The sequence below is a fragment of the Enoplosus armatus genome, chromosome 15 (assembly GCF_043641665.1).
Source record: "Enoplosus armatus isolate fEnoArm2 chromosome 15, fEnoArm2.hap1, whole genome shotgun sequence".
Classification (NCBI taxonomy): Eukaryota; Metazoa; Chordata; class Actinopteri; order Centrarchiformes; family Enoplosidae; genus Enoplosus; species Enoplosus armatus.
In genome coordinates, this window is record NC_092194.1 from 22,476,581 (window position 1) to 22,500,575 (window position 23,995).

General features: G+C 42.8%; 1 protein-coding gene across 1 annotated transcript in view; it reads left to right on the forward strand.

Moving 5' to 3' along the window:
* Positions 1-11,322: 11,322 nt before the first annotated feature.
* mdga2a (MAM domain containing glycosylphosphatidylinositol anchor 2a) overlaps positions 11,323-23,995 on the forward strand; it is a 79,066-nt gene continuing 66,393 nt past the window's right edge. Inside the window, exon 1 of the mRNA XM_070920378.1 lies at positions 11,323-11,395. Within this exon, the coding sequence (XP_070776479.1) occupies positions 11,323-11,395 (73 nt within the window). The remainder of the gene's footprint in view (positions 11,396-23,995) is intronic.

Consider the following 23,995-nt stretch of genomic DNA (forward strand, 5'->3'; position numbering starts at 1 on the left):
TACTTTTGGTACTTTAAGTATATTTTGATGCTAATACTTTTACTAGTAACAGAATATTTTCACAAAGTAGTACTACCCCGCACATTTATCTTTAGTAACATGATCAGAATTACCATTATTTGTTCATCACATGCTTTGTGTCACCTGTAAGACAGTGACAAACTCACCTGCTCTCACCTGAAGTAGCTCTTGGGCGTTTTCACCACTAGGTGACAGTCGTGGTTTTGTTCTTTGCCTAGAAGAACAGCAGCTAGCAGCTGAGACTGCAGGTTACTCGGATGGATGGATTTTGTCTCCATGACGTCGTCGGAGGCAGTAAAGAGAGAGAGGGTGGACGTCAAACATCCTGTGGAGTCAGGAGTTAATTATAGAGTCTTGGATTATTTGGTTTAGATTTGATTTTAGGTCACATGACACTGTGGCAGCCATGATATACAGTGTTGAGTTCCCTGACTGTGATATACTGAGATCATTTTACTCCCATCTTAATGTCTTTATGTTGGCTTATGCAGAATCAATGTCAAGAGTTTACTCATTACTTTTAAAGCACCCAGACGATAACCCTCCTGTCTTCTCCAGAGTCAGATGTTTCCCACGGGTATCAGTTTCATCTCTGTGGGTCGAGTTTAGCCTAGCTTAGCACAAAGACTGGAAGCAGGGGGAAACTGCTAGCCTAGCTCTTCCTGAGTCTGTCGGTCCTCTCAGCTCTCTGCATTATTGATGAGGATGGAGGGCAGATTTCTGCTCTGTTAATAATACATTCAGATGTTGACTTTAGTGAAGATGCTCTGAAACAGGATATCCTCGGCTCACTGCGGCTCTCTTTAGTACAGAATCACTTTCACTTTGTCGCACAGCTTCAACTCAGACTAGAGGTCATCAGCGGTGTTTTAGAGTAAGCAGCACTTTTTTATCTTTATTATCATCATTATAATGTTTTATCCCATCACATTAAGTCATCTTAGGTACTACAGTTTGGTTCAACGTTGCCACTTAAACTTTGGCCATGAATATTGTTTTGATTTTTTGTTATGTTTTATTTAAATTATCATTATCATTATTTACATAAGGCTCTCCTCAACTGACATATGGAAGAAAAGAAGAAATAATAAACTGATGAAAAGTTTGATTATGATGTAAAAAGTAATCATTTTGATTTACTAAGTTAAATGACGAACATTATGAGAAACTAAATCAAAATAATGCCTAGTAAATATTAACTTGTGTCCTGTCTGCTTCTCTGCTGTCATCTATCCAAAAAAGCAGGATCTTCATAAAATAATAATCAGTAAAATGTGCAACCATTTTTTAGTTTTGTCTTAAATAATATTTAATATTTAAATCCAACTGACACAGTCGGTGTAAAAAAATCTCCTGCCTTCTCATCCGACTCATGACTCAGTAACCGTGGTGGAAAGTAACTAAGTACTTTTCATTTACGTACTGTACAATTTTGCGGTATTTGTACTTTACATTTTTTGCATTAGTTATTGATTACTTTGCAGATTCAAATTATTAATACAAAATAAAATCAACTAATAAACTATGATGTAGTATTGTAGGTTGAGCTACCAGCAGTACATAAAGCATAATGACTACTTTTACTTTTGGTACTTTAATTATATTTTGATACTATTAATTTTCAGTTTTTGAGTGCAGTTTTGCACAATTTCTAAAAGTGTAATCAAGTATTTTCCTTTAAAGTGTCATTTTGAATCTTTTCTTTTCTCTAACATGTGATTCTGCTGAGCTGTGAGTGTGATGAAAGCCAGCTGAGTTGCTCTGGTTTTATCTGCAGGAAGAAGTAACCTGGCTGTGTGCTCGATGAATACTGAATGAACATCAGTGGCTTCAGAAGGGATTTCACTTCACATCAGTTTGTACAAGAGCTCAGTTTCATGTTGGAGCAAAGCATAGTATCACAGTGTGTTTAAAGAGGAAACAATCCAGCAGACACGTGTGAGAGAGTGTTAAATAAAGGCTTTGTGTGACAGTAATACAGAGAGATTCACACCCAAAGACAAAACTGATCCTGCAGCATTAAAGGGACATTTCACCAATTTAGAAGATTGTACTTTTTCCTCATTGATGTCAATTTAATCTCAGAATGTCCTCAGCTTCTAAAATTATTCCCACTTTCCAAAATGTTCTCTTTTCAAACATGTTGTCACGTTCAAATGCTCTTTTTCCAAAAACGTCCTCATGTTCAAAACACGTGGTCCCCACATAGACAGATGGACAAACGCAAAAAGGTGTGCCAGTGACTTGAAATGCCATTTTTTCAAAATAAACTCTTCTAGTGGATCATTTTCTTTTTAATATTTAAAATAATGACAATTATAGCAACAACACATTATTAATTTATAATTTATCATTTTCAAAAATTATCCTCACAGTCCAAAAGTGTCCTCCCTTTCCAAAAATCCTAATTTTTCAATAACGTGTCTTCACTTTCTAAAAATGAATTCCATGCTTTCTAAAAACGTCCAAGAGTCGTCACTTTTCCAAAACATGTCCTCACTCTTTAAAAATGCCGTTTCCAAAAAGAAACATGACTTATTAAAATGTTGCTCTTCTCCATAAAAGTGTTTGCTTTCCAATAAATGTCTCCATTTTTCAAAAATGTTGTTTCTTTCCAAAATTTTAATCACTTATTGAAATGAATTTGAGCTCAGTTGGAGCTCTTGGTTTAAAACGGTGGTTTAAAACCTCCAAAGTGACTCGACTCGTCTTTTATTCTCTTTGGTCTTCTGCAGACAATCAGAGTCGAGCCGAGGAGGATTCATAACAACACACAGCAGAACAACAGAGACTTTACTGGCTTTGCTTCATCACCATCAGGAGGACGGAATAAAGAGGAGGAGGAGGAGGAGGAAGAAGAAGAAGACATTATGGGAGAGGAGGCGGATGAGAAAACGATGACAGTAAGAGGAGGCGGTGATGGACAATAAGACACCATGAAGCAGCAGGAGGGGGTGGAGGAGAAAAACAGGAGAGGATGAGGTGGAGCAGGCAGAGATAACAAAGGAGGAGGAGGAGGTGGGTTCAAAGGGGGAACAAGGTGGAGGATGATGATGTCACTGGGAGGAGGATGATGTCACTGGGAGGCTGCTGATGTCACTGGGAGGAGGATGATGTCACTGGGAGGATGATGATGTCACTGGGAGGATGCTGATGTCACTGGGAGGAGGATGATGTCACTGGGAGGAGGCTGATGTCACTGGGAGGATGATGATGTCACTGGGAGGATGCTGATGTCACTGGGAGGCTGCTGATGTCACTGGGAGGATGATGATGTCACTGGGAGGATGCTGATGTCACTGGGAGGATGATGATGTCACTGGGAGGCTGCTGATGTCACTGGGAGGAGGATGATGTCACTGGGAGGATGATGATGTCACTGGGAGGATGCTGATGTCACTGGGAGGCTGCTGATGTCACTGGGAGGAGGATGATGTCACTGGGAGGAGGATGATGTCACTGGGAGGATGCTGATGTCACTGGGAGGATGATGATGTCACTGGGAGGATGCTGATGTCACTGGGAGGATGATGATGTCACTGGGAGGCTGCTGATGTCACTGGGAGGAGGATGATGTCACTGGGAGGATGATGATGTCACTGGGAGGATGCTGATGTCACTGGGAGGAGGATGATGTCACTGGGAGGAGGCTGATGTCACTGGGAGGATGATGATGTCACTGGGAGGATGCTGATGTCACTGGGAGGAGGATGATGTCACTGGGAGGAGGCTGATGTCACTGGGAGGATGATGATGTCACTGTCACATTTTGTTTAGTCCTGATTGTAATGTGTCGTCTCAGGACTCGTCTCCTCTGCTGCTGATGAACTCCAGGATTAATTATCTCCCAGCAGTGAAACATCAAACGAAGCTGCAGCGACTTGAAGTTTCATTCATCTCTGGTTTTCTGCAGCGCTGAACAGATTCACTGTTTCTGGGGGAAGACTTTACAGTCGGCAGTTTCCTCCGAACCAATCCCATTAGACAGAGACGGAAAACTTTTAGACGGTAAAAGCTCAGCAATGTTAGTCGCCTAATGCTAACTCGACTGAGACTGAGACGGCTGCTCACACGTGAAACAGATACAGGAATATTTAGTCTCATGTTTCACCTGAAGCCAGAGAAAAGAACTACTCGGAAACGGAGGCTTTGAAGTGCTGCAGCACTGTTTTCACAAGGTCAGAGGTCAAACAGTCCACTGGAGAGGTCTACCTGCTGGAGGAGGACACACTCTTATGAATCCTGTATTAACCATTAATAAACCCTTTATAAAGGGTATCTATATGAATACATTCATGAGCTTTCTTCAGTACAGGGCTTCATGCAGTGACACTATCAGAGCTCCCGTGTGTTTGCAGCTAAACTGTTCCTAATAAAGCTGCTGTACAGTTTTAGCAGCTGGCTGCATGTTTGCATTCAGCAGCATCATCTGCCTGCAGAGTTGACCGACTCACCAGCTCACAGCGTGCCGTTTGTCTGGAGGCCGCTGGTGGTTTCAGGCCGCCGTGCAGAGATGCTGACGGTTGATTCTGACGGGTTTTTCTCCTCCGTCTCCTCTTTCATGTGTCCCTCAGGGCCGTAAACAAACCAAACTCGGCACAGTGCTGATCTCTGCTGTTATCGGCCCGCCAGCTGACACCGAGCTTCACCATGGAAACAGGAAAACGCAGAGCAGAGCTGCGTTTCGGCGTTGAAGGCGGCGGCGGCGGCTCGGGGGAGACGGAGAGCGCTGTAACGATCTGTGACAGCAGCAAAACTGTGGAGGAAGGACTTTTCAGATTCAGCCTCTGAGTGTTTCACTGTGTGACTGGAAGCAGACAGGACAGATGTTTCAGACGACTGGAAACACGTCCTCAGCTGCTGCCACTGCAGCGGCTTGTCTTCTGATTAATCATTCGGTCTATAAAATGTCAGAGTAAAAATGCTAATTTTACAATTTCAGTCCAACACGATGTCTTCAAATGTCTCGTTTTGTCCGACCAAAATATTCAGTTTGCAGTCATGTAAAACAGAGAAAACCTGAGACATTTAAGAAGCTTTACATGCAAATGTTTGGCTGTTGACTCCAACAATTATCAGGTTATTTATGATAATCACTTATCAAAGTAGATAAAGAGAGACAAGCGTCCCAGGAAGTAGAGCCATGAGAAAGTCCGGCTGGTCTTCACCATGTTCAGCTGTGGCAGCTAAAGGGTGAAGCTGAGGGGTGAAATGTCCAATCCAACCCCCCCTCAGTCTGAACGTTGTTCAATTAACTGAACATTTCCAAAATAAACAGTTCCAGTGGATCATTTTCCTTTTTTCTATTTGGAGTAAATAATGAGACAATTGAAACAAGAACACAACATGTTCCTTTCTTTTTCTTTCTTTGTATTTATTTATGGATCCTGTTTCCTTTATTACTCTCAACCCTTTTTATTGATCCTCTCTGTGATGTCCCTCCCATCCTTCTTATACTCTCTCACCCCTCTCCTCCTCCTCCTCCTTTTCTTCTTCATCTACATGTCCTCCTGTCTTCCTGTGGCGTCCGTCGCAGCGTCTCCTGTGAAAGCAGAGAGCATCTGTTCGGCTCTGACTAATTGCTTCGTCCTCGGCCTCTTCAGAGACCATTACGCAGCTCGTATCATCCGTCAGAGGACTGAGCTCCATTATAGAGTCCAGTCCTCCACATAGACACATTATTCTGTTAATGCTCGGAGGTTAACAGCCTCTGCAGGAACACACACACCCCAACTCCTTCTGCCAAACACGCTCCTCCATTAACAAGCTCCTGGGAGAGTTTGGCTGGTTTTTGTTCAGAGCCAATCGAAGCTTCAGTCTGCGTGATCTTCTCTTATCTTTTGTCCTGATGGCGGCCTTTCAGACTCACCTGTCCCCCAAGACTTTAGAGCAGAGAGTCTTTAATGAACTGGTGCCTTTAAGAGCACAGTTTGTGTTTAGTTTGAGATGTGTGTTTCTGCTGCCACGCACCACAAAGTGTGAGCACGTGTGAATCTACATACACATGTATTTGGTGTATTTTCATGTGTTTTTGTGAGTTGCAGTGCGTTGAGCTCTCTGGGCCACCGTAGAAGTTGTAAAGATTTATGTTAGAAGAAGAGCGAGTCGTTATCATGGACATGGAAGAAACCAAGTCAGATTCTCATGGGAGCTGTCGTTTCTTCTGCCTTTTTCCACCAAATTAGTTCTGGTTCTTGAACCGGTTCTGTTCAGGATTCTTGGAACCTTGGTGCAAACCAGCCTGCGTCTCCACCAGCTTTGAGGAACCATTGTAGTCAGGGATGCGTCATCAACGGAGGCCGTTGCACAACGGAAGATGCAGATGACCAAATCGTCACCAAGCATTGTGTTTCGTTGACAGGACACTGCACGCTCGTCTCTCTGATGATTTCTCACTTGACCATTAGACCATGACACGCCCACTGATGTGGTCATGGTTCCCACTTCAGGTCGAGGAAAACCTGCTATTCTTTGGTTGGCTGAAGCTAGTGGAGCAGAGCTCAGACAGGAAGTGACATCAAGACATAGATGAGAAAGATGCAGCCTTGAGTTCAGAATGAGCTTTGATGCTTCAGCTTTATTTTAAAGTGTTGTTGAGGATTTAAACGATCTCGGTCGATTGTTTTGGGGATCTTTTTCATGTTTTTCGATAAGATTGTACAGTTTGTACAGAATGAGACGACACTTCTTTACATGCTGCAGGATTCCCAGAGAGAGATAACTCTACAGTGGTGGAGGAAGTGTAGCTGGGTGGCCTCCTCAGTAATTGTATTGACTAAAGTTTGGTGCCCCCCAGCTGTTTGAGCAGAGTCCCAGACGAAGCAGCACTGCAGGTGTTATTAATGCGATTCTTCAGCATGTGGACGGATGAACTGCAGCAGGAGGAGGAGGCTGTGTGGTATTCTGCTGCTCTGCTGTAATTAAAATGTGACATTAGAGAGTTTTTGTCCCACGGTGACGAGAAACTGACCTCGGAAAGATCGAGTTAAAGGACAGGAAACTGTTTACACTGCAGGAAACATGCGGCAACACAGGGTTACACTGAATGATGGGAGCACTTTAAACCAGGACTAACTCAGTCCAGAGTTGAGGACTCACAGCCTGTAAAGTCATTGTAACACAGACTAACTGTGTCTACAGCCACTGTAACTTATTTTCCATCACCATAGTCCTTCAGATCATGTAGTTTGTTGAAGTCGCTCTCTGGTATTTGGTCCAGTATTCACTGATGACCTAAACCACTGACTCTGGTCCCTGTTGGACTCCAAACAACCCCTGCAGGTTCCTGACACAGACCAGAGTTAAACTGGGTGGAAATCCTTCTGTTTCAGTGCAGTTCAGCAAGCTGATTTGCTGTTAAACCCCCCCTCAGACGTCAGGCTGAAAATCCCATTAAAGTGTTGTAATGGTGCGTGGAGCCTCTGGATCTGGATCTGCTCTCTGTGTGTAATTGATTGTACGCCACAAAAACCTTGTCTGACTTCTTATTTCTCTGTTTCAGCGCCTCCATCTTGTCTGTTTCACTCTCTGCTGCCTTTAATAAGAGTGATGAGGTGATTTGTCCACGCTCGGCCAATCACCAGCCAGGAACAGTAACGATGTCGTTCGTGTTTGTTCCTATTCGATGAGACTGGACGACGGGAGGAAACTTTTAATTTTAATCTGCAGGCGAAGAGACATGTTCAGAAGGGAAGACTCCCTCACATCATCCTGAACAAGTGTTGACTTTAGACAGACTTTACACCATGAATGATGAATCAGTCTGCAGTTCTCTTTAAAGTCATGAGTGATTCAATGCCCCTGCAGACATTAACTACACTGTTGTCTTTGTTAGGCGCTGAAGATCAACTGGTTTGGAGTGAATAAACTACTACAGTCACCAGAAGAAGAAGAAGATGTTCCAGACCAGGTCGCCTTGGCCATCAAACAACCTACAGGAGACAAAGGGAGGGAGGTCTACAGGAGTTCGCTTCTAGTATACTTTGATTGATCTGCTGGAGACAGACGTTACTTAACTCACGTTAAACCTGAAAAAGAACAAGAGGAAAGGGAAGAGGAAAAACCAAAAAGGGAAAGAGGAAGAGGAGAAGGAGGAGGAAGCAAAATAAAGGAGAGATGAGTCAGTAAGAGAATGATAAGAAGGAGTGAGGAAGAAGTAGAGGAAGAGCAAAATGAAAAGAAGAAGAAAGGGGTGAGGAGAAGGAGTAGAAAGGGTGAAAACAAGAATTAAGGGAGGAAGAGGAGAAACAACAGAGGATGAAGGGGAAACAATGAAGAAAGGAAGGGGAAGATGAAGGAGACCAGTCAGAATGAGAAAAGGAAGAGGACATCTGAAGGTTACTCTCCGTCTGTTCATCCATCAGCTCACAGATGGAGAGTCATTTAACTCCACAGAACATCATTAAACTGAGTTTTGTCCCAGCGGAGCTGCCGTACCTGCTGCACGCCGTCCTCCTGTGGACGTGGTCTTCTTCTACACCACATCTGTACAGCTCCGGAAACATCTGTCACCTTCGCAGCTGCAGTTTAAGGTTTAAGTTGGGTTTAAACCTGAGCTGGTCTCTTAGACCTGCTGCAGACCTGGTTTAAGATCATACAGGTCAGCATAAAGCTCAGATCATTTTATTGATTTATAAAACTTTGACCTATATATATATGAGCGTATAAACAATGTCAAACTAACGTAATATTGTGTCATTGCATCTAAAAGGTGTCACATCTTTCTCAGTTCACTTTTGACTCCAGTTCAACTTTGGTGAACTTTGACCCCAAATTAGCACCACAGACCAATAGCAAGCCGTCTTTACAGAGCTGACCTTTGGGTCCAACACGGAGTATAAACTGCTCCACAACAGAGACCTGGTTTACATAGTCAAGAGACAGGAGGACATCATGCTAATACGGCTTTTATTCAACTGAGGACACGTATTGTCCTGTTAGTGAGCAAAGCTAATTACGAGCTAAGCTAATTCTTTTCCCTATTTAATAGCTACTAAGTGGTGAACAATAATGGACAAAATGTCAAGGGGGAGTAAACAAAAGAGTAGAGATAATATAGAGGATCTAGCCCAGGTAGCTTGCCAGTTAGCGGTTAGCTCGCCAGCTACAGCAGTTCACCAACTAGCCCTGTGAGTGCTGTCACCACATCAACAAGCTTCTAGAACCAAACATTTAACAAATACAGATTAATTTCAGTGAAACACTGGTGTGACCGGACCACGTATGAGCTAATGTAGCCCTACGTTATCTTGTTGTGTCCTCTTCTTCTTCTATGGTGGTTTAATGGCAGCGACTGGAGAATTAGCTCCACCATGAGCCCGTATTCACACAGAAACAAGCAGCAAGTCACGTTTTATTTGGATGATTTTCTGGATATTTGGTAAAATTTTGTGCTACATTTGGATGTAAACGTCAGTAACTCCTGAGAGTAGATTAAATAACAGAATGCGTCAGAGGAAGAAGCCTACGTGGTTTAATGATCAGACTTTCATTTATCCCTCATTCCACCATTTTTATTAATCAGTAATAAGCTGTCGATGTGTTCACTGTGTACTTTCTCTCTGTGTCTGTTCCCGCCTCACCCAGGAGTCCCGGGAAAAAAAAAGAACATCACACACGTGCGCAGTGAGAGCTCGCGCTGTCATTCTCCACCACGCGTGCCGCCTACAGGCTCCTCTTGTCTCGAGAGGGATTTTTTTCCCACAGTCACGGTCAGAGACCAGCGGCTCGTGATGTTTCGCGCGGCAGATTCCGCTTCATGTCAAACCAGCTGCAGTCAATCAGCCTGAGACCGGAACTCAGCCCGTATACCCGTCAAAATAAAAGCCTACAATTTATAAAGTGGTGATTTAGTAATGGATAATGTCATAACTAACTCCCCGGTGTACGCTAATGTTTCCATTTGACGGAACACTTTAGAAATAAATGTAGTAAAAACGAAGTTGATAAATGACAACATATTTGATCAGATCAGAGTTTTCACACTCGCCTATGTATGAGTCATATTTCAACCTCCATATGTCAAAACACATTCATCTTGTAAAAACAGATCGATGTAGAATTTTCAAAAATAACAATAACTATATAAGCAATGCAACACATTTTTACAAATATTAGAGTTAATATAAAGATTATTCATATTATAATATTCTACATTTGACCAGCAACTCAGGCTAGGCAAAAAATGTGTTTTCGATAAAAAGTTCATTTTTTAACTTTACCTATTTATGACAAATTATAACAGTATATAATTTATTAGCCAACACTAATTTTTATTATTTTGATTGTGTGATCATTTCTTTCCATTTTAAGAAAGACAGGAAAGACTTTCTTTTCTTTTATTCTATTTATTCTATTCTATTATTAATGACTCCTTAGATTTATCTAGCGACTCATTGTGGGGTCCCGACCCACAGGTTGGTAACCGCTGTCCTACATGATTTTGGGTCTAAAGGATCAATTTTACTCCGCACATGAAATATTTGACCTCCTGGTGTTTTGTATCAAAGATTGCAACTTTTGGTCACTGTGTTTTATTTTGAAAATATCTTTCCGGAAGCCGTATCCCTGTCCACTGTGTTCGACTTTACCGCTCGGTTCGCTCGGTGACGTCTCTCGCCGGTAAAATCCAACGACGAGTCGACTGGATTGACCGCTTCTCCTTCGTCTTGGCCGGAGCTCAGAGCGGCATCACGGCATCACGGAACCCCGACTCTCCGCCTCTCCTCCCCGGCCCGAAGGGCCGTGATGAGCCGCTGACAGCAAGGACAGGACACGGTGCGGGTACTGCTCAGGATGTTGGATGTGACTCCGGTACCGACGAACGGACAAGGAGCCCGGTGGACTCGGCGGAGGGGCAGCGGGGACTTTTGAACATCTTACCGGTCGGAGGACACACAGACGTGTTTTTCTTCAATTTTAATCTTTTTTTCTACAATGTCACCATCAAGGAGACGCGGCTGAGGCACCCGCTCTTCCTCCCGGATCTCCGCTGACCGTCATCCTCGTCAACTGTTTCTGACGGTTTTAGCTAACGTTAGCTCCGGTATGAGCAGAACCGGACCTTCCTGTCAGATCTGACCGGAGTTTGGGGGGTGGTGGCGGGGTGCTGGTGGGCACACGTTTGGATTTTTGGATGAGAACCGGTCACCGGGCCGGATTCCGTGCGGAGGGACGCCGGCCGGAGCGGAGGAGGAGGAGGAGGGAGGAGCAGCAGCGGCAGCAGCGGCTGCGGGGAACCGAACTGACAACCTCATCCCCGGGGGGAGAGAAGCAGCGAGGCGGCCAGAGGAGGATGTGAAGATGGGTTTAGTTTTCGGTCTCCTGTGGCTGTTTACCGGCTTCCTGCAGGGTGTGCACGGCCAGGGCGTGTACGGTAAGGACGTCATTAACATGCAATTAATATGTTGTAAATGTCCAGATATTTATACACGTTAGATACGACGTGAAGACGGTTTTAACGGCCGCATCTCAGCACAAGCAGCGTGTCACCCGGAAAACCACCCACACCAACTTGACCTTGTGAGGGATTTAGCGCGTGTGTAGGCTCAATGTGTGTGAGTGAGTGTGTGTGTGTGTGTGTGTGAGTGTGTGTGTGTGTGTGTGTGTGTGTACGTGTGTGTGTATGTGAGTGTGTGTGTGTGTGTGTGTGTGTGTGTGTATGTGTGTGTGTCACTGCCTTGCTCATTCAGTCATATTACATTCATGCCTGGCCTAAAGGCACAACAGGTAGGCTGCTACACACACACACACACACACACACACACACCTGTGAATACAGAGATGTGATGATATAAATCCCCTTAATATTCCTCTAATATTATTATATTAGTAATATTCCTGTGGTGATTGTATATGAGGGGACTCCGGTCTTCGGTGTTAACAGTGTCACTATGAGGTGTCCTGACGCCATCATGCTCCACAGTGTTTCTTGTGTGCACCGGTCCTGCAGGTCCTGCAGGTCTGTACTGGGTCTCTGTGGGACTCAGGAGATGGTGACATGATGGTACTGCTGCTGTGTTATTTTTATCCACTCTGACATGACTGGAATATTCAGGTTCCTGTGGGGACTTGAAATGAGCTCTGATGACCTTTATTTTAATATTATTATGCTGGTTCATTCCTGTGGTTACTGTAACAGTCTTTGAGTAAGAGAGCTTTGAGTTTAAAATGTATGAGATCTGTTTATTTCTTCTTTACAACCTTTACATATATATATATATATATATATTATAATCTGATTTAACATGTTTGGGTCTAATTTCCTTATTTTTAATCTGTAGGAATGTCACAAAGTAGACGATTAGCATGTGATACTGTGATATTCATCTGGTAACTGAGAGTGTGACGACTTAAACACACAAACAAATCAAGGTCCGCTCGCCAGCTTGTTTCCAGACTTGTTTCTGGATCTTTCAGCCGCATGTCATGGTCCTCATCAGCAGATGGTTTGCTCAGTTGTCATCACGTGACCTGATTATGGAAGTTGCAATTACTTGACTGAATTTCCATACTGACCATAACAAATGAACAAACTCCATCTGCTAATGAAGACCAGGTTGAAAACTCAGAAAAAAAGCTCATAAGTGAACCTTGAGTCATTACTTCTTTTTTTTGCTCATTGAATGAGATCTCTACAGTAAGTCACAGAGTGATATGACACTAATAATAATAATAATAATATAATAATATCATCAGGAATATCACTCTGCTCTGTGGACTCAGTGGGGTTTTAATGCCTCTTAATTTAAATTGAAACTCTTTAAAGTGTAATCCTAAAATAAAACCTGCTCACTGGCTGTGAGTATATATTAGTTATTATTATAGTGTAGTAGTATAGAAGTGTAGTAGTATAGACGTGTAGTAGTATAGAAGTGTAGTAGTGTAGTAGTATAGCTGTGTAGTAGTATAGAAGTGTAGTAGTATAGACGTGTAGTAGTATAGAAGTGTAGTAGTGTAGTAGTATAGCTGTGTAGTAGTATAGAAGTGTAGTAGTATAGACGTGTAGTAGTGTAGTAGTATACAAGTGTAGTAGTATAGACGTGTAGTAGTGTAGTAGTATAGAAGTGTAGTAGTGTAGTAGTGTAGTAGTATAGACGTGTAGTAGTGTAGTAGTATAGAAGTGTAGTAGTGTAGTAGCATAGAAGTGTAGTAGTATAGAAGTGTAGTAGTATAGACGTGTAGTAGTGTAGTAGTATAGTAGTGTAGTAGTGTAGTCTTAAAGAAGTGTAGTAGTGTAGTAGTATAGAAGTGTAGTAGTGTAGTAGTATAGAAATGTAGTAGTATAAAAGTGTAGTAGTGCAGTAGTATAGAAGTGTAGTAGTGTGGTAGTATAGAAGTGTAGTAGTATAGAAGTGTAGTAGTGAAGTAGTATAGAAGTGTAGTAGTGCAATAGTATAGAAGTGTAGTGGTGTAGTAGTGCAGTAGTATAGAAGTGTAGTAGTGTGGTAGTGTAGAAGCGTAGTAGTGCAGTAGTATAGAAGTGTAGTAGTGTGATAGTATAGAAGTGTAGTAGTGAAGTAGTATAGAAGTGTAGTAGTGCAATAGTATAGAAGTGTAGTGGTGTAGTAGTGCAGTAGTATAGAAGTGTAGTAGTGTAGCAGTGTAGAAGCGTAGTAGTGCAGTAGTATAGAAGTGTAGTAGTGCAGTAGTATAGAAGTGTAGTAGTGCAATAGTATAGAAGTGTAGTGGTGTAGTAGTGCAGTAGTATAGAAGTGTAGTAGTGTGGTAGTATAGAAGTGTAGTAGTGAAGTAGTATAGAAGTGTAGTAGTGCAGTAGTATAGTAGTGTAGTAGTGCAGTAGTGTAGAAGTATAGTAGTGCAGTAGTATAGAAGTGTAGAAGTGTAGTAGTGCAGTAGTGTAGAAGTGTAGTAGTGCAGTAGTGTAGTAGTGCAGTAGTATAGTAGTGTAGAAGTGTAGTAGTGCAGTAGTATAGAAGTGTAGTAGTGCAGTAGTATAGAAGTGTAGTAGTGTAGTAGTATAGAAGTGTAGTAGTGCAGTAGTATAGAAGTGTAGTAGTGTAGAAGTGTAGTAGTTCAGTAGTATAGAAGTGTAGTAGTGTAGTGTAGTAGTGTAGTAGTATAGAAGTGTAGTAGTGTAGCAGTATAGTAGAAATACACTGTGGAGCTCATTTTAATTACTTTATATTATGCTGAGTAGCTTTTGAATTCACTCTAGCATAAATACAGTTTCTCTTCACCGATAATAATACATCATCATTTATTTGTTCATTATATTTTGTATTAATAATCTGAATCTGCAAAGTAACTAAAATGATATAATAGATATAGTGCAGTAAAAGGTACAATATTTCCCCCTGAGATGTTGAAGTAGGAAGTAACCGAAAATGGAAATACTCACAGTAAAGTACAAGTATCACCTTAGGCATCCTATGATAATAATTCTTTTTATATTGATATGATCATCAGGTCAATAAGAAGGCTTTTAGAAACGTCTGAGTTATTCGCCTTGACTCAGTGAACAGTTCATTAAGTTGTTTGTACAGTTTATTTCCAACATGGCGTCTTAATTGGTGTTTCAAAGCTTTCTTCACACTGCAGCAGTTTAACTGTGGTGAAACCTTATTTATTCCTCTATGTGTTTATGTGTTGGCCTCAAACAAACTGAGTTAGTGAGTGGATGTTGTGCGGTTGTTAGTTTTTAAATATAAACTCCCCACAGGTTTCTAAAATTCCCCCACATTCCCAGATAAATACGGCACGGACATGAGCTCAGTGTCCTCAGAGGCAGCCTCAGCCTTGATGATGTTCCCAAAGGGTTTCCTTCTGGTACTTTTATTATATGTTTTATTATCTCATCCTCTGATATTTCTATAGTCATTCTTAGTGGAACTGTGGCTGACAGTCACTTTACTGTGTTTTACTGTTCTTTATGGTACCAATGAAATATTCCTTTAATATTTTATCACCTGTGGTGTATATGAAATAATATTCCAATAGACACTCGTAGTGAATATTCTACGAATTCCTTTGTTTTTCTTGGCACAGCTGTGACCTTGTAGTACTCTCATCTGTCTTTATTGAGGTTTTACTGTAGTATCTGTGCGTTTATAGAGTTCACTTCTCTGTGTGTCAGTCAGCAGGCTGCTCCTCCCTCTGAGGAAACATCTGGAAGATTATTCATTTGCCTTTGAGTCCAGATGCAGGACCACTGCATGAAGGCTTTAAAGGAGGCAGCAGCATCATGATACTACAGTAATGTAGTAACAGCTGGAGTAACGAGTGGAGCCTGCTGGAGCTCTTATTGTGGAAATCTTCCAACTCAATTGATTATAGCTTTACAGCTGATAATAAGACAAAATGTAAACTGTGGAACCACTTGAGACTAATGCACACGAGAAATAGAAATGGTGAAAATGTAATAATAGAATCAATAAAATAGATCAAATAAAACCTGGATAATAAATAATCGATCAGTAAATAAAATCAATCATAGGGAACAGAACATTTTAAAACATGATTACAATGAATGATTAAATAAAATAAATAACAGCCATAAAACATTCGAATCAGCAGCCAGTTTACAGATGTCAACACTTGCTGATCTCAGACTGTTAAACTAAACCAAAAGACACAAAGTGCCCCAAGAAGACCTGAAGGTCCTGGTTCATAGACTGGAGGTAGGCCGGAGCAAGAGAGTTCTGAATCAGAACCTGATTTCTGACTGTAGACCAGATAGGACAGCATTACTGTGGTCCAGCCTGCTGATGACTTGAACAATATACTATGAATAATATAATAAATATAAAATAACCGGCATGTGTAGTCCTCTGTACATGTATTCACTGTGAGTATAAACGTGCTCTGCTGGTTTCGAGTGTTTCCTGCTGAGTTCTTGTGTGACGTCGGCTCCCTCAGATTATCTGTAATCTTATATGTCACAGATTAGAGGGAGAGGAGGCGTATTACATCACACACAGTGTTACTTACATCCACACAGCTTAATGATGTTTTACCACTCTTCCTGTACGGGGGGGGGGGGGGGGGGGGGGGAGGGAGGAGGGAGGGAGGGAGGGAGAGAGGAGGCAGAGAGGAAGGGAGGGGATTATGAACATCTGTGTGTGTGTGTTGATGATGGAGGCTCTATGGAGACAAACAGGCTTTGTGTCGTTGAGCTGAAATGATTAGTCGAGTCATCGATTAGTGAATCTATGCTATTATGATAATCGATTCATTTTTTAAATAATAATAATAATAATAATACATTCACTGGTTCCAACTTCTCAAATGTGAATGTTTTCTGTTTTTTCAGGCTTTTACTCAATGCTTTGTGGACGTCACCATCAGCTGTTTGCTGACGTTCTAGACCAACTGATTAATCGATTAGTCGAGAAAATAATACGTAGATTAATCGATCATGACAATAATGGGCCGGAGTGAGGAGAACACAGAGCTCTGCAGCAGGTTTAGAGAGACTCCTGCTGCCTGATGGGTAAACTGGATCCCAGTTATCTCTCCTCAGAGAATCTGGTGTGGATTATAAAGCTGCAGCTATTGATTTGTTTTTATTATTGATTAGTCTATAAATTCATTATCACATGCATTGTCGACCGTTTTCTTCTTTTGTCTGAAACACAGGAGCTGGATCATAAACGTGTTGTTGTGCAGAATTGTGTGTATATATATGTATATATGTATATATACATATATATACATATATATATCTTTACACCCTGCAGCTCAGTTGCAGCTGCATGTAATCAGCTGTAGTCATTCTCTGATGGCTGCATCATCATCGTCGTCATCATGCAGCTGCGGCAGCCTGCAGTCAGTCAGTGGGCCCGTGTTGCTGTTGTTGTTGTTGTTGACTCTGGCCGTCAGATGTGCCGTTTGATTTGTTGTTGGTGATACTGATCTCATTTCACAGCCATATGGGCTCATTTTCTGCCTCATAAACTCTCTGCAGCACAATGCAGTTAAAGCTCATTTGGATGGAAAAGGTCAAACACAAACAGTCAGTCTGCGGCTCACTCACAGTTTGGCTGCTTCTCACTGAGCGACACCAAACAACAGTGTGAGGAGCCCACAGCGCCGCCTGCAGGCCGCTCTGCTCACTGCAGCCACAACCCGACACAACAAACGGCATGCAATACGTAACATTTACTCAATACTGTACTTAAGTACAAATTCAAGATACTTGTACTTTAATTGAGTATTTCCATTTTTTGCAGCTTTCAACTTCCCCTCCAGATCTCAGAGGGAAATGTTGTACTTTTACTGCACTACATTAATCTGACAGCTGTAGTTACTAGTTACGGTACACATTACTCCTTCCTGCCCCGTCCTCTCTACACTGGAAATAACTGTGTGTAGCTACAAACGTTCACTTTGTGTGTGAAAGGCTTATAAAGAGTTCATCCTCTTGAGATCAGGACTTTAGATTCAGATATTCTTTGGTACAAGAGGAATTATATTGTCCTGATGGTGGCGCTAGAGAAGAGTTGAGGGGGATTCATGCTGGTGTTTTGGTTATGGAGAGCTGGTTCTGAATGGGATCTGGTCCAAACAGAGGTGGGACAAAATCTTTTCTCTGCATGTTATAACTAAGTTTACAACTGTGCTAAAAAATCTAAAGTCAAACACAAACTTTGTGTTTCGAGTCTTAAACGAGTCGTTATGCACCTTTCACCAAATGTAAGTCGACCTGCTGATTTGGGTCTAAACATGGCTGAAGAATGTGTTTGTTTCATCATGTGATCATGTGTTGAAGTTAGGACTTGTAATCTGGTGAGGAACTGGTCCCAGTTTACTGCCGGGCTTCAACACCATTCAATGTGTTTTCAACTGAAAAAGCAACTTGAAGACGTCACTTGTTTTATTAAAGATGTGTCAGACTGTTGGAGCTGGTCTGGTTGAGTTCTGGTTCAGGTGGGATCTGGTCCTCTGGGTTTCCGTCTGTAGTTCAGTGTGTGTGTGTGTGTCAGTTGTGTTCCTGCAGGTCTCCACTGTGTGATTCAGTTAGTGCACATTTTCCTGCTAACATGTTAGCATGGAGCTAACATCACTGTGTGTGTGTGTTTGTGGTTAATCTGCCCCAACAGCAGCATCCTGAGGCCATCTGTCTCACACACACACACACACACACACACACGGCACCCAGAAATACACACATTCACACGCCACAACAGATACTGTCAAATGTGTTTGTGTATGTGTGTGTGTGTCCGGACACATCTGCTACCTGTCACCTTCAGTTACACCCCCGCTGTGTGTCAGAGCTGCAACAGGAGCTGTCAATCAACACACACACACACTCACTCACACACACACATACGTTTATTTAGGTCACTTTTAGGGACATTACATAGACTTACATGCTTTTCCTGGAGACTGACCTCAACCTCAACCACTGAGCCAAAAATCAGCCTTTTCCCAATTGGACCAGTCGTCCCCAATTAACTGGTCTTTAGTCTCAAATGTGTCCCTGAAGGTAGGCTAAGTCAGAACACACACACACACACACACACACACACACACACACACACACACACACACACACTTCCTTAACCAGCAAAATACCCATCAGCCCCAGCACTGACTGTCACACAGGACTCCCTGTGAGAGAGTGTGTGTGTGTGTGTGTGTGTGTGTGTGTGTGTGTGTGTGTGTGTGTGTGTGTGTGTGTATTTTCTCCCAGCATGCTTTGGGGTCACACATGACAGTAAATCTGTAAAATATTTTCCTTTAGCTGAAATTCTGGATTTTTTGAGATCAGAAGTCCATCACAGAGATCTCAGAGGTCTCTGCTCTCAGCTGCATCACACATGATGATGATGATGATGACGATGATGTCGCTGCAGCTAATTGTTACTTTCAGAGACAGTCATCTGCTCATTATTCTCTCGATGAAAGTCTATAAAATACACAAAATGTGCATCACAATTTACTGAACCCAAAGTCATCAGATGTCTCATTCTGTCCGACCAATATTCAGTTCACATAAGACCAGAAATCTTCAGTCAGGCATTGGGGTTCAAACCCCCCCCCCTCCCAAAAAACCCCCAAAACATGTTAATTCCATCAAGTTATAAAAAAATGAATCATATCAGATTTTTTAAACTCCCCAGTATCGTCCTCAGAGATCCAGCATCAGAACCAAAGTCTGTGTGTCTCCTCCCTGTCATGGCTCACCTCCTCATGTGTTTTTCTGTGTGAGCGTTGGATGAAGCTGAGACTCACCAGAGGAGCCTCCTCAGTGGATTACAGGACGCTCTGATTCCTCCTCACTTCACTGTCGCACACAGAATCTCACTAAAGAACACCTACAGGCTGTTGTTCCTGCCGTCTGATGCTGCTCTTTGTTGTCGAGGACGACGAGGGGAGAGCCGGCCGGCCTGCGCACATAATCCTGAAGTTCTGGATAATCCGGATCCTCCGGGCCGAGTGGGAGGGAGACGGGGAGGAGATCCAGATTCCTCCGAGGCCACGAAGCTCAGCGGGAGTCTGGAGACGTTAAGTTTAGTTCAGACGAGTTTATGTGACAGTAAAAAGAAAAACAACTTCGATTGAACACGAATCTGCAGAGAAAAAGAGCAGAAGAGCTCCATCACACAACAAACAGACTCATCCAGTAACTTCACCGACCACAAGGTCTGGATCTGACTCCGACCAGGTGACACCGATCGATCCGGACGTTTGCATTGTGGTCAGTCAGTCAGATAAGACACTGACAGCGCTACGTCACCTGTACAACCAGAAACCAGAGGAGCTACGCCACCTGTACGACCAGAAACCAGAGGAGCTACGTCACCTGTACGACCAGAAACCAGAGGAGCTACGCCACCTGTACAACCAGAAACCAGAGGAGCTACGTCACCTGTACAACCAGAAACCAGAGGAGCTACGCCACCTGTACAACCAGAAACCAGAAGAGCTACGTCACCTGTACGTATAAGATAGACATATATGTGTTGGCTGGTTCAGAAGGTTTTCAGGATGATGACAGAACTGAAGACAACATATAAAACCCACGGTTCCACCACACTCTGAAGACACCTGATTTACCTGTCAGTCCATGTGATTATGAACAATCAATCACTTTCTCCTTATTCCAGACCGACAGAACCAAAGTACAGGTGTGTGTGTGTGTGTGTGTGTGTGTGTGCGCGAAGGTGTGATGAAGAGCTGTGAGCGGCTGCAGCCATAAATCTGCATGTTTTCCTACTTTGATTAAATCATTAACTCGGCATATTTGACCTGTTCTCACTTTACCTTCTCTGGGAAATTGGGATTAATTATAATTGTTTTTTAATTACCCCTTCTCTCCCAGCTGTGGAGCGTTTCCTCGCCGCTCGCACCGCCATTGTTCCCCCCCTGCTCCTCCTCCTCCTCCCAGTGTGTTCCTGTGTTTATCAAGCCATTAGCTGTGGGTTTACTGTGTTAATAAGTGTTAATGTGTGGTAATGAGGATGGAGTGCGGCAGATTACTGGGAGCGCTGTTGGCCCGCCTCCTGTTTCCTGCCGGACGGCTGCTCGATGAGAGGAGGAGGAGGAGGAGGAGGAGGAAGAGCTCCACTCAAACTAACAAATCTGCTCAAAAGTAAACAGTACGAGCTGCAGACACAGAAGAACAGATAGAGGTGACGGTGTGACCATCGCTGTCCTCGACTCCTGAGACGAGTCCGTGGTCATCATCCTGGACAGAACAGCTCTGTGGTCAGTTACCGCTGCCTCTGATGTCTCATATATAAAATATTTCCTTTTGGAAGATGAACTTTGGTCTCAGAGTGTTCTGCGCCATGAGTTTGTGGGCTTTGAGCTCCTTATATGACCAGATATCAACACTTTTTAATGAAAATGAAGACACATATATGAGATCAGTATGATGTGTTAGATTTTGTGTACATTAGAGTGAAGATCTTTTGAAAGCCAGTTTTTCTTCCTCCAGAAAGACCTTTGAGTTGAGATTATTGTCACCGTACAGTCAGGTACAGGTGTGCTCCTGTTCTCAGGAGTGTGGACCAAATTCAGAACACAAAATACTTCAAAAAGTACTGGAACAAATATCACTACATACAATACACAACGCATTTACATTATGATGTTCATATTGGAAGTAAAACAAATCGTCTGTATTCTGATATGAAGCCTGTAGAGAGACAAACAAGTTTAAAATGGACTAAATTAGATTTTTTTCTCATTTGGATTCAGTGTGAACTCCTAAAAGCTGCAGTTTGTGGGCGTTTGTGCGACAGACTCAGCAGCTGATTGCACTAATGACTTCCTCCTCTGTGGTTCAACTTGGTGTTAATTAGTGAGACGAGCTGCTGTTGTGTTCGGGTGCATACTCTGACAGCTCAGCCTATGATTGGACGCTCAGGACACAAACTGCTGTGTTTATAGAAGCAGAAGAAGAAAGTGATCAGCTGACTCACATGTCGAGTCATTTCTAAAAAACATGCTGGACAAAAGCATCTGGGTTTGACTGGAGATGGACATTGAAATGGTTTTATCAATTGTAATTCAATTATTGATTCACACCAATTGATTATCAATTACCTTTTTAGAGTCTTCAGTTAAAACATACATTTTTAGCAACGTGTCCGTAGGGATGGTGATGTTAGTCGGTCAGTTGGTCGGTCCATCAGTGTGATGCAGAGTGAAGTATCTGTTTACATTCATGGTCCTCACAGGATAAACCCGTCTGACTGTGGTGATGAGGTAAAATATCACACTTAACACTAACAATTCAATTTTATTTATATAGCGCCAAATCACAACAAAGTCATCTCATGACACTTTACAAAATAGAGCAGGTCTAGACCGACTCTTTATAATGTTATTACAGAGACCCAACAGTTCCCACCATGAGCAAGCACTTTGGCGACAGTAGCAAGGAAAAACTTCCTTTAAGAGGCAGAAACCTCGAGCAGAACCAGACTCTAGGTGGGGGGGGTCATCTGCTTTGACCGGTTGGGTTTGAGAGAGAGAGACAGAGAGAGACAGAGAGATAGACAGACAGACGGACAGACAGACGGACAGGTAGGCAAAGATGTATGGCAGCACTAACAGTAGAAATAGCTGTAATATTAGCTGAGATTAATAATAGCAGCTTTAATAGTAACAGAACTACGACTAAACATAATAACTGTAGTGATGAGAGTCAGGCAGGCCCATGGCGGCAGCAGCACCCAGGCGTACCAGGACCACGATCCACAGCGACCTACGAGTCGACAAAGCACAAAGAAACTCCGGGGAAGAAATAAAGTTAGTAACATGCATTGGACTGTGATGAATGTGCAAAGATGAGGAGGGAGAGGAGGAAAGCTCAGTGCATCATGGGAAGTCCCCCGGCGGTGTAGGCCTATAGCAGCATAACTAGGGGGCTGGTCCAGGCAGGCCTGAGCCAGCCCTTAACTATAAGCGTTATCAAAAAGCAAAGTTTTAAGCCTACTCTTAAAAGTAGAGAGTGTGTCTGCCTCCCGGACCCAAACTGGGAGCCGATTCCACAGGAGAGGAGCTTGATAGCTGAAGGATCTGGCTCCTGTTCTGCTTTTGGAGACTCTAGGAACCACAAGCAACCCTGCATTCTGGGAGCGGAGTGCTCTAGTGGGGTAGTAGGGTACTATGAGCTCTTTAAGATATGATGGTGCCTGACCAGTAAGAGCTTTGTAGGTCAGGAGAAAGATTTTAAACTCTATTCTAGATTTTACAGGGAGCCAGTGCAGAGAAGCTAATACAGGAGAAATATGATCTCTTTTCCTGGTTCCTGTCAGTACACGTGCTGCAGCATTCTGGATCAGCTGGAGAGTCCTCAGGGACTTATTGGGACAGCCTGATAATAAGGAATTGCAATAATCCAGCCTAGACGTGACAAATGCATGGACTAATTTTTCTGCATCTGTTTGAGACAGGATCTTCCTGATGTTTCAATGTTACGGAGGTGAAAGAAGGCAGTCCTTGAAGTTTGTTTTACGTGGGAGTTAAAGGACATGTCCTGATCAAAGACAACTCTGAGATTCCTCACGGTGGCGCTGGAGGCCAGGGCAACGCCATCTAGGGTAACAGTATCCTTAGATACTGTGTTTCTGAGGTGTTCAGGGCCGAGAACAATAACTTCTGTCTTGTCCGAGTTCAACATCAGATAATTACAGGTCATCCAGGTCTTTATGTCCTTAAGGCATGCTTGGAGCTTGGCTAACTGATGAGGTTCTTCTGGCTTGATCGATAAATATAGCTGGGTATCATCCGCATAGCAATGAAAATGTATGGAGTGTTTTCTAATAATATCCCCTAAAGGAAGCATATATAAGGTGAATAGTATTGGTCCAAGCACAGAACCTTGTGGAACTCCATGACTGACTTTGGCGTACATGGAGGATTCATCGTTAACATGTACAAACTGAGATCGATCTGATAAATACGACTTAAACAAGCTTAGTGCGGTTCCTTTGATGCCAATTAAATGTTCCAGTCTCTGTAATAGGATATGATGGTCAATGGTGTCGAATGCAGCACTAAGGTCTAACAAAACAAGTGTAGAGACAAGTCCTTTGTCTGATGCAGTGAGAAGGTCATTTGTAACTTTCTGCTGTCTCTGTGCTATGATGAGCTCTGAAACCTGACTGAAAGTCCTCAAGCAACTTATTGTCATGTAGAAAGTCACACAGCTGGTTGGCGACTGCTTTCTCAAGAATCTTGGAGAGAAAGGGAGGGTTAGATATAGGTCTATAGTTGGCTAAAACCTCTGGATCAAGAGTGGGCTTTTTAAGAAGAGGTTTAATTACAGCTACTTCAAAGGACTGTGGTACGTAGCCTGTTAATAAAGACAGATTGATCATGTCTAGTAAAGAAGTGCTGACTAAAGGTAAAACCTCTTTGAGCAGCCAGGTTGGGATGGGGTCTAAGAGACAAGTTGATGGCTTAGATGAAGAGATAGTTTGAGTAATTTGGTGAAGGTCAATGGGAGAAAAGCTATCTAAATATACATCAGGTTTTACAGCTGTTTCTGAGATAC